The sequence below is a fragment of the Vigna umbellata genome, chromosome 2 (assembly GCF_029865625.1).
Source record: "Vigna umbellata cultivar VRB3 chromosome 2, Vumbellata_1.0, whole genome shotgun sequence".
Lineage (NCBI taxonomy): Eukaryota > Viridiplantae > Streptophyta > Magnoliopsida > Fabales > Fabaceae > Vigna > Vigna umbellata.
The window spans coordinates 9,340,534-9,360,474 of record NC_142166.1 but is presented as its reverse complement, the minus strand read 5'-3'; the positions used below and the strand labels follow the sequence as shown (position 1 = coordinate 9,360,474).

Genomic DNA, 19,941 nt, shown 5'->3' with positions numbered 1-19,941 from the left:
TGTAAAAAAATTAAAAAGATTGTTAAATTCTAGTGGATTCACTAGATGTCTAGATATAACAATGGAACGTTTAAACTTTATCTATAAGCTTTCGAACGTGTGTTCTATGTAGTTGTGTTCCAATTACATGCACCAAAACTTTAAAATAGTTTATATGTTGAGAAAGACGGTTTAATGTTTATTCTAATGTTTATGAGACATCACATGCAGCTAAACAATTGAAAGAAAAAAAACTCAGCAAGCAATATTCTGATCTAATCAAAACCTTAAATGTGTTGGATCTAACATGCAAAAAGGTACGGAGAGTATATTGAATTTGACGATTTGTTTTCTTGGTATATGAAGAAAAACCTTTTTAAGATATTGAAATCTTTTTAGGAGTATATAGGAAGAAAAATGTAGTATATTGAAAGTCGAGTCTGCTTTCCAAAATTTTCCATCTACACCACCTTTTTAAGATTAAAATAAATATAATGTTCATTTGGTTTCTTCATGAAATCTTGAACCTAAACTAATTGAATTAAGTAAAGATTTATATATATATATATATATATATATATATATATATATATATATATATATAATTAGAGTCTTTTTCTTATGATAACAATTACGATAACAAATATAATAACAAGTATGATAAATTTTGAATCGATTGTTTGATACTGTATCAAAGCATAAAATATAAATATTTCGAGTAATCATAACAAATATAGCATGGCAGCTACCGCAAGCATGACGAATATAACATGTTTCAGAGTAATTATAGCATAGAAGATGCAACATGTATGAAAGTTGATGATAGAAGACGTGATAAACATAGGATGATGTTTTATAGAATACTAGTAATTACAATTGGTCGTGGTAATACATATCTACAGTGCATGCCTTATACAAGTAAATTAAAAAACTTTTAAAAATATTCTTTTATTCTTCATATGTAACTCATCAATAATCCAATTACAATTGCTTTAGTCAATTATGTGACTAAAGTCATAATTCTGGCAGTCGTCAGAATTCTGGATTTAAATTTTCTGGTAAAATTTTGAATGGGGGATTTTCGACCACAAACTATACAGAGAACCACAGACACCACACACAACCCACAACCTGCGTCAAGTCCAATGTAACCCAAAATCTAACATTTCTAGTTTCTGTAAACTTATGCATTGTTTAATAGATTGAATATATTATCATTATGCAAATAAATGTCAAATAATACTAGTGTATTTAAACTTGTGCAGACCAACCCATAAGTTTCACGGGGCAAATGTTTATAAAAATTAAGGTACATCCGTTTATGATGCGGATTATACAGACTCATAACATCCTAAATGGAAAGGCCGTGAGTATACCCAGCTCCAAGACATAATGACCCGCCAAGGTTCATCCAAACCAACTTTAAGCTTCTTTGATGAAAATATGAAACAGTTAGAATCGCTCTAAAATTTGAGCAGATCACATCGGTGGAGATAGGCAATCTTCTGATTCCAAGCGTTGAAAGCCTTAACTATTCTGCAGGGCAAGGCTACAAATAACAGAGAATAAACAAAAATAAAATGGAATTCCCTGAGTTAACTTCTAATCAGTGATAACTTTAATACTGTCCGTAAATGCATTCAGCCTCCTCCCCTTTATTATACAGTCTCCTTCCAGAACCGAACTGACCTATCAGTTCCACAGGAAATAAAAGCTGACTCAACTGGTGAGTGTTCAAGCCAACGGGGTGCACCAACATGATTAGAAGGCCACTTTGCAACTTTTTCTGTTGTCATTGCATCCCAGATAACGATCTGCAATGTATTACCCGGATGCCTCAAATAAAATCAATCCAATTAATAAAGCTAACATCACCACAGGTAAACATGGAGAAAAAGAAAATGGATGAACAAACCTCATTGCTCAGTTCATCTATGAATATAATAAATTCTTCTGTCTGATTAAAAATAGCCTGCAACAGAGAGTGCACACAAAGGTAACTATCAGAATATGGATAAAAATATCACGTGCACTAACGGCTAGGCGATTAGAGGTTTTGGATAGAGGTTCTGCTGTAATAAACTGCTATTCCCGATGTACCCAACAAAACAATAATTACCTGTATATTGTGATGGAGAACAATAAATTAAGAGAAGCAATTTTAAAACTGATAGGCTGAATTAACTTACTAAAAAGAGATGAACATAAACATCTCTTAGTGCAAATTAAAAATACAAGCGTCTGCAGTTCTTCATGACTGAATTCACCAAGATTAACTGACCGAATAGAACGTATTATGTATCTATCATTTATGTACCTGACACCTTAGTTGGGTATGTATAGCTCCAAGATATTGTCTGACTAATCTTCCAGAGCCGACTTCCCAAAGCTTTACTGTAGAATCCTTCCCACAGGAGAGAACAAACCTAGAAATCAGACAGTTAAATCACTACATGTCTACAAGATCTAAGCCTATTAAGAACTTCAGGAAAGTGTAACAAGTTGGTCTTGATGGGCACCAATAGCTATATCCTTTCATCAAAAGCAACGGACAAGTAAGAAATGCAACAACTTTTGTCCTATGGCTCATGTTTTCTTGGTTGGTGATTTTTTTATTACAGCTATAGCAAAAATCCCATTCATTTAGATAAACAAAGGCTTAGTAGTAAACAGGAGTTTCATTGAAGATTTCGAATTTTGAAGTTGATACCATTTGGAATAAAGGAAACACCTACTTCAAAGTCAACAATACTATTGCTAAGGTTCAAAATCAACCAACACTAGGACCACATTTCCAGGCATAGATCATGATGTAGCAGGTAGTGACTAGCAGTATCACTCATGGTTTTTGCTGTGTCCAATATTTGCACAAAAAATGTATTCATACCTTTGATCTTTGGTAAAAATTGCACTGGTAGCCTCAGCTGTTCCGTGTGCTGCAGTTATTGACCGCACACAATTGGCTGTGATGCCATCCCATAACCTAATAGCACCATCTTTAGATGCTGTAACATACATGGAACCTGTACAAGAATATCTGACCTACGAATCAGACAAAGAAATAATCAGCATCACCGTAGTGTTAGGTAATTCACAGTTTGTGATACTGATGAAAAGATAATTACATGCCTGGTTTATGGCTCCACTAGGGCTGGTCTCTGGGATATTTGATGACAGATAACACTGAAAGGTATTTATATCATACAAATGTGGAATTGCATGATCAGTTCCTGTCAGAAACTCATATCTATTATCACTGATTTTTTGTGAAAAAAAACAAGATGTGATAAAATAAATACCTGCCAGCAGAAAGTCCCCAGATGGATGGAAAGATACAGATCGAACATTGTGTGTGTCCTGCATATTTAATTTGGGAGTTTATATGTAATTCTTATATTTGCTTACTCATTGCTAATGCCTAAAGGTAGGGCAAAACAACCTGGATAACCCTGTATGCTCTCTTTGCATTCGTTTTTGAAATATCAAAAAACCTAAAAAAATATAAACCTCAACATGTCAGATTGTAAGAGAATTTTCAAATAAAAGGACAGAAACATGGGAATAAAATGCAGATGAAATGGATATTATGGAGCAAAAACATACTTTATTGTTTGATCTTTGGCTCCAGAAATCAGGATAGTACCTTGTGGATGAAAATCCAGATCATTTATTGGCTGCATTATACATGTTTATATAAGAAAAATAAATACATTTTACAATTTCAATTTCCAAGGATCATTTCATAAACTCAAATTTGGAAAGTAAAGCTTAATAAAATCAGAAAATAAGCATCCTCCAAAACTCGCCAGTATTAGAGTCAAAAAGATCCACCACAGCCAAGATACAAATTGGCAATTTGATACATAGTGCTTTAGACTAAGTAAATTTGTCAAGCCAGAAATAATCACAACTACGAACTTCCACAGGATCAGTGAAATAAATATGAAAAAGAGGCTCTGTTTGGATAAACTTCACCATAAGCACATGTAAGAGAAGAAAACAAACTAGCATAATCTAGCTTCAAAATGTTCCTTGCTATGCAAAGGTATATATAGAGGAGGGTCATTGTACGTAAACTCATACTTGTATATGCAAAGAAACTGTTTACAGATCGAACTCATGACCAACTACTCACCATAGCTTCTTCATAGGCTAAAATAAGAAGATAAAATGAAACAAAATTTCTATAAGTTAAAATTAGGTCATGCACAGTTGATCCGTGGACACTCTCGTATTTAACTTCTCTAACAAACTTATTTTTACTTTTTATAAAATTTAAGTTAGGCATCACTATGTACTTTAGTATCTCAACAATGCTAACATCTCAAAAGAAATCTATCATTGTCTAACAAACTTATTTTAAATTATGAATAACAAATTCTAGCTTATGAGAAAAGTTTATTTATTTTTTCTTCTCTTAAGGAAAAATTTATCTAAACATAACCCAATAATATCATAAAAATAACCACATAAATTCTGTTAGTGGTATATTAGGAAGTTCAAACACACTTGTATATGATCATAATATGTTCGAATGACAGGCCGCACAGGACCATCCTTTGCCTCTGGCAGCAACATCTGCTTGATCTTTGAAACCTGCAAGACAAGCAGAAGATCAAGTTCACATAATGTGTCAAATAAAAGGCAAAGCTTCCAAATACTAAACAAAAAAATCAGCACCTCAAATAGCTTTATTGAAGTATCGGCACTTCCAGTGGCAACAAACCTTCCATCAGCACTAAACCTAGCACATCTGGCAATATTCTAGAAACTAAGCCTATCAGTCCAAAACAACATTTCATTTTCGTATTACATCGAATTATTATTGCAGGAAATGTATACAATATCAAACTATATTGCACACCTTGTGCTCCGAAAGGTGTCGCGTTTCATGCTTCGGGAAGCTCTTTGAGGAACCTTTCATATCCGGCGCAGTGCTACCATAAACAAAACGCAATTTTCAAGAGGGCATGAGATATTGTCACCTATGGCCGACTTAAGATTCAAGTCAATAACTTATTCGCTACATTGAAATAACTTATAAGTCTTGCTCGAAATTAAATACAACAAATTATATTTGATAGTCAATAGAAATGTAGTTTTGGAAGTTTGCCTGAAATCAATAGCTGCAGTGTGAGGCAGGGGCAGTGAGGCTGAGAAATCAGTGCCTCTCGTGATGTCGCCCTTTTCCGCTGCAAGACCCTGTTATTATTTTCTTAGAGCAAAAAGATAGGATCATACTGCACAGAAAAAAGTATATCCCTTCTAAACAAATTTCCGTCTAAACACTTACAGAAAAAAGAAAGTAAAATAAGCTGTACTCATCCCACAAACAAAAATCAGCTTATACACTTCAGTTCAATAAAAACTTCCATTCAATTTTTTTAAAATCAAGATAAGTTGATTTTAGCTAATAAAGGGACAAAACATTTCATTTTCCTGAAAGTGTTTAGGAGAAATTTATCCAGTAAAAGCTCAAATGAAATAAGACAGAACCTTAGAAACCAGGTCGAGAAGCCTGTTAGGTGGGGCTTCCACATTCAGTGGAGTCATGGTTGCTGAAGCAACAGCACTTGCAGCCTGAAGAAAAATTAGCAAGCATTTTATTTGCTTTATAAATAAAAAAGAAAATTGGTTTCTGAGATAAATAAATGCATTCATTCAACATGTTAGGTTATGTTTGAAGGAAGATTGGGCTTGCCTGGGTGAGATTGTTGTCCCGAAGATGTGCGACGATGAGAGAATTGATGTTTCTGTAGAGTTTGCCATCAAGCACGGCCTGTTCCGAGTTACTGCTATCCATTGCTGCATAGAGAAAATATCCTCGATTCGACGAAACCAAGAACCCTAAAAACTGATCTTTTTGGTTAGTTCCCAAATCGGAGGAGGAAGGGCTTAGCCATGGTCACTTTGCTGCCGCCACTTTCAAAGGGTCTTCAAAATTAAAAGAAAATCAATTTATTTGCAAAATTCGTTTTTTCCACAGAAAAAACGTGTCAAGTGGGATAAAACGAAGACATAAATTATCAGAAAACACTACTGAGAAACAGAGAAAAAAAAATGAGTAATTTTATACTTTAACACGATTTTGGAAAGGTAAATTAGCTAAAGCAATTAAATATTTTACTTCAATACTCTTTTTAACAAAACATTATTTGTCATTCAAAATTATAAAAAACATATTTGATTTTCTAAAAATTTAAAAGAATGAAGAAAGAAACATCATTCTCTCACTAGCATATATTGGTTTTTATTAAAATGTAATAAATATAAGTATTGGATATTGCTCTTAAGAGAGGTTAGATATTACAATGTTTAAGTTGATATTTATAATTTATCTATGTGTCATCACATGAATCAACCCATTAAAAAGAAAAAAATATATATATACGAAGAAGTAAACCAAACTAAGGCTCCAAAAATAGAAAATAAACTCCATTCAAAAGAATTACACAACTCACAATATATGTAATTCATACCTATTATAAAAAATGTTTAAACTAATAATAAATAAAAGGAAGAGAATTAAACCACTTAAAATCCAAAAAAGAAGTGAAGCTGACAATGTAGTTATCCTAATGACTCCTAAAAGTACCTCCACAAATAGAAAAACCCAAACACCCTTTAATAACCCATCTTTGTTTATTTTAATCCATCACACGTCATGCATCTCCCAAATAACTTGAATAGTGTGCTAAACCCTTTAATAGGCCTTTTGATTGCTAAAAAACTTCAAACAAAAAATTCAATCATATTATTATGATGCATAGAATTTTTAGAAACATTATATGAAGGATTACACAACAACCCACGATATTAAAATAAATTGCAAACGATATCTTAGAGGAGTTATTGGTTATCCGAAACTTCAAACAAACCATTAACATTAAATAGGTAGATTCACCCCAAAAGACTAAACATATAACAATTAACTAAACCAATGTACATTCACTATGCATGGATTAATTTTAAGCATAGGGTTAATGTCTTACCTAGGAAATTTGTAGAGCAAATAGTGCCTGTAGAGAGTTTTAAATGGGGAATTAGTGCGAGAGGCAATTAAATGGTATTAATGACACAACCATATACTTGATGACAAGCAACGTGTCAAATGAAATTATGTTCCTAAAACATCATTTTGAAATGTTACACAGTCTCAAAAGTGACAGTATTTTTCTAATCTTCCTTTCAAGTATTTTACCTTTAAAGTCAAAGAAAATTTAGTATGTCTTATATAAATGATGAGTCTTATAGAAGTTGAAGATTCATCAGATAAATTTAACATTAATAAAACCCGAGTGATAAGAAATAACATATTTGATTGTAAGTTACCTTATTTAACTTCTGTAAAATTGATTATGTCTTGAATAATTGATATATTTTTTTCCTTAAGAGTCTAGATACTTTGTATAGTCTATATATTTGGTTATTCTTTCCAAATCAATAAAACACATCTGAGTAATGTCAGAGAAATTAACGGCATTTTTAATCTAAAGTTTTAATATTTTAGGTTGAAAGTAGTATTAATTCTTTGTATTAGCTAGATCCAAATCTCGTTAATATTATATTTTCTTAAAAAAAATTATCATTTAAAATAAATATAGGTTTAGAGTGAGATCACACCTTCAATGAACCTTGATTGACATAACTTTTTTCAATAAGATTTAATTTTTTAAAAAAGAAAAGAAAAAAAAAGTTGACATTACTCATATTCTACATCAATAAATAATCCTAAACTATGGAAAAAAAAATTAGATATTTATGGGTGAAGAATTATTAGGACTTTTACCTCAAACAAAAACTCTCCAACATAAATAAAACAATTATGAAAAATATATAATTTTAAAACGAACATATTTCTCATTTCCACATTTTGCAGTTACTATTAATATGATGAATATACAGCCGACTCATCCAAGGAGCTATATGCACATTAAAAAGAAACATGTAGTTGTCACAACTTCACAGTTTAGACAACAAAACTATTAATTATATAATCAAGAGTGTTAAGAGAAACATAAAACAAATGTGGTCCGTACAAAAGTGGTAATGTATAATTGCTTGAGACGGGATGGGGTCTTAAAATAATGTTCAGAAAAAACAAAAACATAGCTAACTGCTATCTAATCAATCAATGACTCAGTAATCTCATGTAGTTTTCTGGTCCTGTGAGGGATGGATCTACCTTGAGAACAAGTTGTAGAGTTATAATGTAAAACATTGTAGCAAACATCTCACCGACAAGTTTAAGGAGATTTTTCAACTTTTCCTTTTAATTATTTAAACCCATGCATCTGTCTTTCCTTCACATGTTCCTCTTGCTGTCGGTATCTTTTCTTATTCCCATAATATCCCTAAATAAATAGGGTGCAACAATCACCTCAGTATTCAAATGGGACCTAAAAAAGTTTTCAAATTTAAGTGCCACGGAGAAAAAACAACATCTTGGTTCGAAAATTTAACAGTTAAAATTTCAACAAAACAAATGCATTTGTATATTAAATATTAAATTTTTAATTTTTATTTAATTAATTTTTGACTGACAAATATAACTCTGCACTAAATCAACAAAGCCTACTGTAAATATAAGAGACACTATTACCTAACTCTGTAAAAAATTAACCATTTTTGTTCAATAGATTAACTGTCATTAAAGGGCAAACTAGATATTTGGTGATGACTGTTTGTATCAGATCTTCCAAACAGTTTTGTTACAGTTATACAATAAAGACAGTGATTACATGAAGTTTCATGACAGACTCAGTTCATTTCTAAACCAAAAGCTTCTGCTTTGTGATGGAACTAGAGAGCTGAGAGGTCTACACTTTGCTCTCACTCCCTTTTGGTGCAGATCTTGAACTTGAGCAACATTGTCATATAAAATCTGCATCAAGAAATGGAACACAAAATGTTACCTGCCGTTGGATCTGTTGTCCCTCGTGGTGCTTTTGCAGTCTTGCTCCTGCTGCTCTTCTTTTTCTCCTCATTCAGTTCTACAGGTATTGGCTTTCTCTCATTGTTTGCATGGAGCTCAAATTTAGTTCCTACATGTACATTGATAATTTGGTTTCTGGTTCTGTTTCTATTTCTGAGTTACCGAGTTCCCATTTTCTCAAAAGTTTGGTTCTTTTGCTAGAACTGTGATCGAGGAAGTTGAAGGACATTTTATTGCATTGATCTGTATATTAGTTGACGGGTCCAAGTCAATTTGGATTCTCACTTCTTTGTGTCGGTTCATAGTTTTTTGTTTGGCACTTTAACCGATCAAAGAAAGTGAAAGATGGAATCAATATATTTCTTTTTAAATGAATTTTCTATTACATTTTAAGCACTTAGCTGTTGCATATTAGTGATCTGGTTTCTATTAATAGAACTATAGATTAGTACAGTTACACCCATCTGATAACTACTTTAGATAAGTAGACCGTTTCTTTATTGAACTTGGAGAAAGTGAGGTTGCTCATGGATACAAATTACACTTTTATCTATTTTTTGTTTTAGTGTTTTACTATATCTGTTAAAATCTCTAATCTCCAGCTCGAAAGCAATTGAGTCAGATGTATTTTGTTGGAAAAATTTTCAGATTAATTTAAAATTCATCAATATTTATTGCTTGTTCATTTACAGAAGCCTATGATCCGCTTGATCCAACTGGCAATATAACAATCAAATGGGATGTCATTAGCTGGACTCCAGATGGCTATCTTGTAAGTGACCACAGATTTTTGAATGTATATTAAACATATTCAGTATAACTCGTACCTTGAAATTTTTTCTAAAATCAATGAGAACTATGTAAGACTGGACTTATTTGTAACTTGATGGATCTTCTCAATCGCACATACTTTGTTTGAACAGGACTCAAAAGTTTGTCTGAGCGGGTAAATTTTACTATGGTTAATTGGTTATTACTATTTTGACATTTTGTATTCACCTCTTACTTCATTGAGATAATGAATTACGTCACGTGTCAAAGAAGCAGAAACCAATTTTTTTAGATTTGATTTTGAGTGAAATTAGGCTTCTGTGATCTGTTTCTGCTTCTTGAAACATATTGAACCTTGTTGTATGGCTTGAGCAGGCTGTTGTTACAATGTACAACTTTCAACAATATCGCCACATTCAGTCCCCTGGATGGTCATTAGGGTGGACATGGGCTAAAAAAGAAGTAATTTGGAACATGATGGGAAGCCAAACCACAGAGCAAGGGGACTGTTCAAAGTTCAAAGCAGGTATTCCTCATTGTTGTAAGAAGGATCCAACAGTGGTGGATTTACTGCCAGGAACTCCTTACAACCAGCAGATTGCAAATTGTTGCAAAGGGGGTGTCCTAAATTCATGGGGTCAGGACCCCAGTAGTGCAGTAAGTTCTTTCCAGATTAGTGTTGGTTCTGCTGGAACCACAAACAGAACGGTCAAACTGCCTAAAAATTTTACCCTCAAAGCACCAGGACCTGGCTACACTTGTGGTCCTGCAAAGGTTGTGAAACCAACTACATTTATTACCAGTGACAAGAGGAGAACCACCCAAGCCATGAGTAAGTTAGTTGAAAATTACACTGAATTAATCAAAATCCTTCTTATATTCGTTTGTCTTTCTAAACTTTCTTCTAAGACAAGCTTCTAGATAGATATAAGATATGTACATACAGGCCCTTGTTCTATTGAAGTTTCTTTTGAACTTTTGTTATTACTTTTAGTCTCGGAAGTTTATTCTATCCATGTTTTTCACTTTCAACGTTTCATTTTCATTTTTCATGTTAGCATCATTGCTTCTGGAAATGTAATGGATATTATTTTGGTGAAATAAATAGTTGGTAGTCATGTACTGAATAATAATTTATGCTTTGTACATTATTCAGAGTAAGAAATCCAAATTCTTACTTCTCTTCAACTAAACTTGAATATTTTGTGGCAGTGACTTGGAATATTACCTGCACTTATTCTCAATTCCTGGCTCAAAAGACTCCAAGTTGTTGTGTTTCCCTCTCATCCTTCTACAATGACACAGTAGTAAACTGCCCAACCTGCACCTGTGGCTGCCAAAACAAAACAGAATCTGGCAGCTGCGTAGAGTAAGTATACAATTTATCTATTCCTACATATTTGAAACCTTCCTTTCTTGTGTGTAGTAGTTCTTCAAAGTATTTTCCTGAGTAGTTTTTTTCACCATTCCCCATTCTTATGATTTATCTTTCTGATTGTCTTACAGACCAAATTCACCGCATTTAGCTTCAGTTGTATCAGCATCAGGCAAAGCTGCAAACACACCTCTAGTTCAGTGCACCAGCCACATGTGTCCTATTCGAGTGCATTGGCATGTGAAACTCAATTACAAAGAGTACTGGAGGGTGAAGGTCACAATTACTAATTTCAACTACAGAATGAACTACTCTCAGTGGAACCTTGTTGTGCAGCATCCCAATTTAGATAATATTACCCAGCTCTTCAGTTTTCAGTACAAGTCACTTACACCCTATGAGGGCTTGAGTAAGTTCTCTCTTTCATACACATATTTCTAGATGATATTGTGAAGAAAACATCCCAGTCTTATGTAATTGATTTGGGACATGGGTTTTCAGATGATACAAGTATGCTGTGGGGAATCAAGTTCTACAATGATTTTCTTTCTTCAGCTGGACCTCTTGGTAACGTTCAATCAGAAATCTTACTTAGAAAAGACAAATCAACCTTCACATTTGATAAGGGATGGGCATTCCCCAGAAGGATTTATTTCAACGGGGATAACTGTGTTATGCCTCCTCCAGATGCCTACCCTTGGCTGCCAAATGCAAGTCCTAAACTAGTTTTCTCTGTGCTAAGTACACTCATAGCCACTTTAGCTTCTTTGTTAAGTGTTATTTAATCAATCATAGAGAATATAGAGGAACCATCTACTCTCTTGGAGCGTTGTATCTCTCTCTTCTGCACCAGCTTGTGAAAGATAAAGTCATCCCCATTGTCAAAAAGGCATAGAGGCTGCTACCAAGGCAATAAAAAGTATCACAGATGCATAAATGCTTGCCACAAGAATTCTGTCCTTTATTCACCGTGGGGATTGCATTTTACCCAGTATAAGTGACACATCTTTTCAGCTTTTGATTTGTATAATTATTATAAATTACTTGCTTGGATGATAATTATTTTTTCAGATTATAGAATATCCAATTTATTTTTAGTGTTGAGTTGATATGATGATTCCAAGATGAAATTATAGGTATCACTTCTTACGTTTCTGAAGTCATTTGTTAAATACTCATTTTCACATTTTTACAATCCCAAAACATATGCAGATGGGTTTACATTGAATGTAAAAAGTACTATGCAAAAAAGAACAGTTCTTTGAATATACAAAGGAAAATCGATTTGTGGATATACTCTGCAGTAAGGGTTGATATACTCGTTAGTTTGTTCTCATCCTTACTCTTCCAATTAAAGAATGACTAACAATCCGAAGAGAAAATGTCACCTTATGAGTGAATATATTCATTTGATATGTATAAGAGTTCACAAGAAATTCCATTTTGCATATCTGCCAGCTAATTCCTCTCTCTAAGCTGTAAGCTTCAAACTAAAAAGAGCCTCTCTTATACCTCAAAAATGTGTTACAATCAAATGAAAAAATAATGTGAAAACCACATAGGTTGCAATGAATGTAATAGTTGTTGGTGGTTTGTGGGCAGAGTTTGGCAACATAGGATATGAATCAGGAGGTGGCAGCATGCATTCATCACCATTAAAGTAGACCCTTCTAGGAAACGCCCAACCCTGCTTGAGAGTAAATGTGTTCTTATCCTTCTTCATGAGCACCTCAGACTGAACATTCCCTTTAGGCCCAGCTTCCATCAACAGATCATTGTAATATTTCAAACCATAGAACATGCCTGTGTCATCTGCATATACAAAACAGCAAGCAGAGTATCAAGGAAACCTCTTCTAAAGCACTAGTACAGAAAATACTCAACCATTTGCAGTCCATTTCTAAGAACTCACTTATGGACTCATAGGGAAGGAGTGGCATGTATTCAAAGCTATAGACTTGGGTTACATTATTGAGATTGGGGTGCTGCACAACAAGAGACCAATCGGTGAAATTCAATCGATAGTTGAAGTTGATAATGGCAATCTTGACTCGCCAATAGTCCTGATAGTTGTCTTTCAAATGCCAGTGCACCCGGACATGACACAGGTGGTGTGTGCATTGTAACAATGGTTTTGGTGTGATGTCTGATTTTCGATGAGTTGAGGTGACATTCTCTTGCAGGATCTTTGAGTCTCTCCTGCATGCCCATCATTGTAAGATAAAAATTGTATGTCAGTACTAATTAGAAGGAGAAAAGACTAAAGTAAAATTACAAGGGCGGCTTACGTGACACAGGTATCGTTATTCTGGCACCCACAAGCACAAGGTGGACAACCTGTGATTTTGTCACTGTAGAAAGATGACAAAGAAACACAACAGCTTGGGTTCTTGGAGGCAAGAAACTGTGAATAAGTGCACGTCACATTCCAAGACACTGCATAGAAAACCATAAGATAGAATCATCGAAGCATTCAATTAGAATTCTAATTCTAAGTATAAAGCATTCTCACACCGAGATATACATAATGGGTGGTCTCACACCAGACCGATAATGAATAGAACAATAAACTCAACAAAAAATAAATTTGGTTAAAATGGACTCTAATTTATGACTCTTATACTATGTAAAAAGATAAATTTTAAGTCTAATTCAACCTCATAAAACCAACTTATAAGACAAAATTTGCGTCCAAATATATACATACGGTGGTCTTATTTCTACTTTATGTGGGATTTCTAGCAAGTCATCTAATCATAGATTGTCATGAATGATAAGATTGTTAGTTTTTGAATACTTTAATGTCATATACAGATTGATTTAGTTGGGTGTAAATTTTTTAAGCTAACTGTGTGTGAAAATTAAACTCATTTGTAATAATAGCAATGCATGAGTAATCAGAGATACAGTGAATGAAGGGAATTAGTAATGTATGCACATACTCAATGCCTGCATTTTTCGCCTTCGATCATCTGTGAGGATTGCAGTGGATGGAACAACCTTAGCAGGGCCACAAGAATATCCTGGTCCAGGTCCCAACAATTTGAAGTTCTTAGGCAATTTGACTGTCTTGTTGGAGGTGCCAGAGAGCCCCACACCTATCTGAAATGAAGATACTGCACCTGAAGGGTTCTGTCCCCAAGATGTAAGCACACCACCCCTGCAGCAATTGGTGAACTGCATGTTGAAAGGAGCTCCGGGTAGCAAGTCAACCACTTGAGGGTCCCTCTTGCAGCTATGAGGAATCTTCAACTTGAACTTGGCACAGTTTCCTTGCTCTGTGGCTTGAGCCCCCATCATGGCCCAGATTATTTCTTTCTTTGCCCATGTCCACCCCAGAGTCCACCCAGGATTCATAATATTGCGGTACAATTGGAAGTTAAACAATGTCACAGTAGCCTACAAAATTTAACACAACTGATCAGTTTATGCATGATTTGATCATTCTTTTGGAGACATTTTCATATTCATAAACATAGAATCCATGCATATTATGATAGAATGATCAGAAGTTACCAAATATCCATCTGATGTCCAGGACATGATATCCCATCTTATTGTCACATTCCCAGTTGGATCCAATGGATCAAATGATTCTACAATCACAACAAGATCAATAACTTACAATGAATCCCTGAGCAACAAAACTATATCTACAACTCTAACTTCCCTGTGTTTTGCATATATAGTTGTGTAATTTACCTGCTGGAGAAACTAAAACAAAGCATAGAGCAATTAAGGCAACCAACTTGAAGCATCCAAATGTGTCCTTTTGCTGCTGTTTACCACTGTCAGATTCCATGTCTGAAGTTCACAGAATCACTAGTTCAGGTGTGGCACACAACTTGCTAAGAGTGCAGATGTACTAGTGCATTTATAACATTTGTTGAACTGATTTGCAGAATATGTTATCACATAGTGGTTGTTAGGTCCATGTGATATCACATTCAAAAGAAATGTTATGTCTGCATCTCTCTTATCAATTGTTTGCATGCAACTAGCTCTACTCCAATATCTTTTCAGTTTGCCTCAGGATACATAAGGGGTTGGCCAGTTTTCACTTACTTTTCATTCTTTAAACGACTTGCCTCAAATTGATGAATGATTTATGGCAGGAGATCTTTTATGATTTTGTTTATACTCTGGGATTATTAACATTACATCTTAAAATAGTTGTTTATCTGGATATAGTTTGTGTCTGGAGCTAAACATCAACATCTATGAATATAAATTGTTCATGTTTACAGAACAAATAGCTATATCATCTGTTTTCACTGTTATAAAACATGGCAATCAGCCTTAGAGAATATGGTATAGAGTTACCATCTTGCGATGGATTGAAAACAAATATAATGTGCCCAACGGAACCATCCTAATACAAGCCGAATAATGGTGCAACGCAACACATTTAAAAATCAAACTGATACATTGAACAAATCAAATGTAGCCCATGTGTCTTAGTTCAAGTTATTGGGCCATAGTCTTCAAACCTGATTATCTATCACTCAACTCAGATGGACAGCTTCTTCCTGCACGTTCATTTTTTCTTGCACCCGATATAAGAAAATTCCAGTTTTATCATGTCTGGATTGTATAATCTGGATGGTACAACTTGTCCAACTTCAAATTTTTTTAAACACTTAACAACTAAAATATAGAAACCAAATTACTAATTAGGATTGAGATATGATCAGCTTTGAAATAAAATTAATATCAATTTAACGAAAGAAATAACATTAAATTAATTTGATACATTATACGACTTGATTAAACCTAAAACAAATATTATAACTTAAAATATTGAGGAAAAAATAATAATTAAACCAATAATAATATTTTATTAAAGATATATTTGGTTCCGAGAGCCATAATTTTTCTTTTCATTTTATAAATGAGGTTAAAATAGAGAAATTGCACATTGTTTCGTCACTTTTTACCTAAATCCTCCTGATGGGAAACTTTTTGCATAGTTCACTATCTTGTTCTCTCGTTTCGACCCCATTTTCTAATTCTCCAACCATTAAAATCACTTTTCTTTATTAATGCATACTTTTCATACGTGAATAAAGCATAAGGGATTAAGAAAGAAATAGAAAAACTAAATAAGGGACAATAAAGTGAGTAATTTTTTTTTAATTTTTGTATTATCTCTCCAACGTGCATCTACGTTATATTAATTTTAATATTTTAAAATATATTAAAAATACATACTAAAATAAGTATAATTTGAAAACATAGTAGAAATATATTAGGAAAAATATCATGCGGCCCACAACGCCACGACGGAATCCATCACCGCTGCTGGGCATTATAGCGTGCCATAAGGAGGCAGCGCCGCCAGCCGAGCCGAAGAGTTTGTAGGCGCTGGAATGGTGGCGGCGAGGCGGCGAGGGAGACAGAGGCATGTGCTGGGCAAGGTGGCTGGGACAACGACGAGGATCAAAGAAGGAGAAGGCGCGAGCTACTTCGTTTTTAGGTTAGGGATTTGGCAACGCTCCTCCTCTTCCTAATTGTTTCGGACGCTTCTTGAAAAACGGGTTTGTAACCCTCTTAAAGCTTCTTTGTAGCAAGAATCGAAGCTTCTCCACCACGCTTGGGAGCTATTGCTGTAGTTGTTGTGTGGAGGCATCACTTCCGCATGCAGCTCCGGAGAGAAAACAACCCGGAGCAATTATCGTCCGTAATGCATTGGTAAATTTGAATACCAACTGATCTATGGCAATAAAGGCCAAAAATTGGGATTTGTTTCCCCTATTTCGATTTGGTCGAGCAAGAACCCTATTTCCCCCTTCTCGCTCGCGAATCCTCTCCCCCTGGTGTCGCGGTGGTTCCCAGCCGCAGCTGCAGCATTGGCCCGCAGCTGCAGCATTGGTTCTTCCCAGCCAAGGTTGAGGTGCTTCTTTCGGTCCTGGTGTTCAGGTGGTTGAGCGCACCCCATTGACGGTGTGAGGACGTTGGGTTGGTAACCGTTCGAGGTGCGTTGAGGGATTTTCGCAAGGGTTGGTGCTGCGGTTGAGGGAATGTTGGTGGACGGTGATTGATGCACTTTTTGCCGCTGCCGTGGTGGAGGGAGGCTGTTGACGCTGCCGTGGTGCGTTTAGGGATTTATGCAAGGTCAGTGTTGTGCTGTGTTCGTGTCAATGGGTTGTATTCCTTGAGAGAATGTTCTTATATACACTAGTGTGAGGTCTCTATGCTTTGCTTGTGACGATCCAATTATAAGGTCTAGACTTGAGTCCGACATTTGAAATTTCAGGTTTGCCCATGTATTGCATTATATAATCACTACATCTGAACATATTGGATTCTTGGACTGTGTTTCATTACATAATGTTTAAATAATATTACTAATCTTAACAATAAAATTATTAAAGTGATTACTACACTTAATTTATACATTAAAATCTTAAAATTAATGCCTGCGGACGAATTTTCCTAGCTTCACTGTAACAGGCAGTTGTGAATATCCAAAACCTGATTCTGGTGCTTCATTATCAACTCACAAGTTTGGTTTTGTTTTGTGTGTTAATTGATGTGGAAGCTAAACTACTGTGTGTTCTTTCTGTTACTATTCTGTACTAATCAAATCAGACATGCAAGCTATTAATGAGCTCAAATAATGTCTGTGTATTTCTATTACTTAGCTACTAAAATTGGTGTTCCCTGCCCCTTGAAAGTCAAAAGGCCAATCAATGATTGGTGTTGAACCGAATTAAAAACAGACTTTGAATCAATGATGAGGGAGGGATAAAGAGTAGGTAAATTTAGAGTGTAAAATGGGTTAGTTTGGAGGATGAACATTAGAATAGGGCAGAGAGCATGAGTCACACCTACTACTCCAGTTATTGATAATGAAAATGCTGACCAGACTCAGGTCTATTTATGCACTTGGAAATGTTTCTCACGCTTTTTCATTAGTCCAATTATAGATTCTACTCATGAATCACACACAGACCACAAATATATTATTTTCGTTAGGTTTATGTTGTCTATCATAAATACAAGATAACTTTAAATAAAGCCTATTAAAAAACTTTATTAAGTCAAAAAAATGATAAAAAAATAGCCACTCTCTAATTTTAGGTAATTTAAGAGTTAGTAAGAATGACATTTAAGTTAGTACAAATAATGGTCGAGTGTGTTCAATAGTAAACACTTTGACTTGCCCCATAGCTCCCTAAGATGTGGAGTTTTACTTTAATTTCCTCTTGTCATGTCGTACAATGATGATCTTATTTTGTTTGTTAACAAACAATTGCTACTGTTTTTCTCTTGCTCCTTCGTTTTGACCTTGTTTGATATTTGGATTTCTCTTTCAAAAGAACCACTTATTTGGAACTTTCACTAATTTGTGCCCCTTCCTTGCTGCTTTAATTGCAGCATGCGGCACCTTCAATGTGTCCCTTTATTGCTGCTCATTGCAGCATTTGGAAGCCCTTTTTTAGCAGCCTTCAATGCAGCATCTGTCACCTTCATAACAGCCACTTAGCGATAGCATGAAAAAATTGAAATAAAAGTATTTGCGTGATATGAATCTACCTCCCCAGTTAGACATGCAATATGTATCAGAACACCAAAATTGTGCTATCAATGTTTACACAGAGAACTACCTCACATTTTATAAAGCCCCAATACTTTCTAACTCAAATTTGAAACTGAGTTTTATTACTGTTTCTTAAGCATTTAGAAGTGATACTTGTAATTGTTATTGCAGTTGGTGGAGTTGCTTGAATTATTTCTTTTTGCTTCCGCTGGATTTTGATTCAATTTAAAAGGTTAGATTACTTAAATTGTTGTTTGTCACAACTTAGTAACTTTTGGTGCATCTGATATTGCATATGATGTTAATGCTTCTGAGTTTGTGCTTGAAGTGTAGTTATTTTCTACTTACCTTCTCAAAATAGTTTGGATATATCATCACAAGCGAATGCAGTTGACTATAACTAAAAGTTTTGTGAATAGATCCAAAAGATCAAGCATACCTCTGAAATTTACTCTTTGTGTTCCAGGTAGTAATTAATCTCAGTTTGTGCTGCTTTCTTTTTGTGGCCAATATTGTCATACACTTGGAATTATTGTGTTTTAGTTGTAAGATTTGTCAGAAAGATAGCATGTGCTTGACGACATTTTTCCTTACTCTGGTCTTTGGTCTTTGATGAACTTGGTTTACATGTATTGATATAGTGTTCATTCATGTTGTTAATTATTAATTGCATGCAACATAAGGATGAATATATATAAAGTGTTTCTTATTTATGCATTAGGATGAGATTAAATATGAATGATAGTTGGTAACAAGAAACCTTGATTTGTCTCCTAATTTAAAAACAGACACGTAAATCAACCATGAAACACCAAAGAATTTTTCCCTGTTGATTTTTGACAAGACAAGAATGTAGAAACACGTTCAAGGAAGCCTGTCTTCCTTCCTCCCTACAGGATGTAGAGGTCATGTCTCAAAACTACAAACAATACGTGTCCCATAATTTTTTCTCGGTGTCATTTTGATTAGCAATTATAGTACATCAAATGAACAATTTTCCCCGATTGCTTTCATATCAAACATGTTTGAACTAGATTGCTTTCATATCAAACATGTTTGAACTAGTTAAATGAAGCTAAGAAACAACTCAAATTGGATTAAGTATCTAAAACTCAAAATTGGACTAATTAAAACCTTAAAAAGTGAACTAAAAAGGTGAGAAATTGGAAATTCACCTAAACTAGCCTAACAAAATGTAATATTCATATCCAGACAAGTTTAAACTAGTTAAATGAATCTAAGAAACAACTCAAATTAAATCAAGTACCTAAAACTTAAAATTAGACTACTTAAAACCTTAAAAAGTGAACTAAAAAGGTGAAAAATTGAGAATTCATC

At 34.3% G+C, this 19,941-nt stretch overlaps 3 protein-coding genes and 1 long non-coding RNA gene across 5 annotated transcripts; 2 read left to right on the top strand and 2 right to left on the bottom strand.

The window, feature by feature from the left end:
- Nucleotides 1-1,209: 1,209 nt before the first annotated feature.
- On the bottom strand, nt 1,210-5,933 carry LOC124840035 (Transducin/WD40 repeat-like superfamily protein). Its single transcript, XM_047316018.2, has 14 exons — nt 5,681-5,933; nt 5,476-5,559; nt 5,093-5,181; nt 4,844-4,916; nt 4,660-4,743; nt 4,489-4,575; nt 3,583-3,653; nt 3,419-3,470; nt 3,279-3,336; nt 3,109-3,209; nt 2,867-3,021; nt 2,297-2,405; nt 1,895-1,951; nt 1,210-1,793 (listed from the first exon to the last, which is right to left on the bottom strand). Exons 1-14 carry the CDS (start codon nt 5,780-5,782, stop codon nt 1,638-1,640), a joined length of 1,278 nt encoding a protein of 425 aa, XP_047171974.1. The 5' UTR covers nt 5,783-5,933; the 3' UTR covers nt 1,210-1,637.
- A 2,774-nt stretch (nt 5,934-8,707) lies between these two features.
- Nucleotides 8,708-12,169, top strand: LOC124840034 (protein COBRA-like). Its single transcript, XM_047316017.2, has 6 exons — nt 8,708-8,978; nt 9,607-9,686; nt 10,061-10,517; nt 10,898-11,054; nt 11,192-11,469; nt 11,562-12,169. The coding sequence occupies exons 1-6, from the start codon at nt 8,876-8,878 to the stop codon at nt 11,843-11,845; spliced, it is 1,359 nt and encodes a 452-aa protein (XP_047171973.1). The 5' UTR covers nt 8,708-8,875; the 3' UTR covers nt 11,846-12,169.
- Nucleotides 12,170-12,433: 264 nt separating this feature from the next.
- Nucleotides 12,434-14,898, bottom strand: LOC124840036 (COBRA-like protein 4). The gene is made up of 6 exons (XM_047316020.2): nt 14,763-14,898; nt 14,577-14,656; nt 14,003-14,459; nt 13,349-13,496; nt 12,973-13,259; nt 12,434-12,872 (listed from the first exon to the last, which is right to left on the bottom strand). Exons 1-6 carry the CDS (start codon nt 14,860-14,862, stop codon nt 12,574-12,576), a joined length of 1,371 nt encoding a protein of 456 aa, XP_047171976.2. The 5' UTR covers nt 14,863-14,898; the 3' UTR covers nt 12,434-12,573.
- A 1,370-nt stretch (nt 14,899-16,268) lies between these two features.
- Nucleotides 16,269-19,323, top strand: LOC148203349 (uncharacterized). Of its 2 annotated transcripts, none has more exons than XR_015784084.1 (3): nt 16,269-17,316; nt 18,775-18,835; nt 19,070-19,323. It is a non-coding gene; the product is annotated as an uncharacterized LOC148203349 (long non-coding RNA). The 2 variants fall into 2 exon arrangements; XR_015784085.1 differs by having other exon boundaries at nt 16,276-17,174.
- The last annotated feature ends 618 nt before the right edge of the window (nt 19,324-19,941 follow it).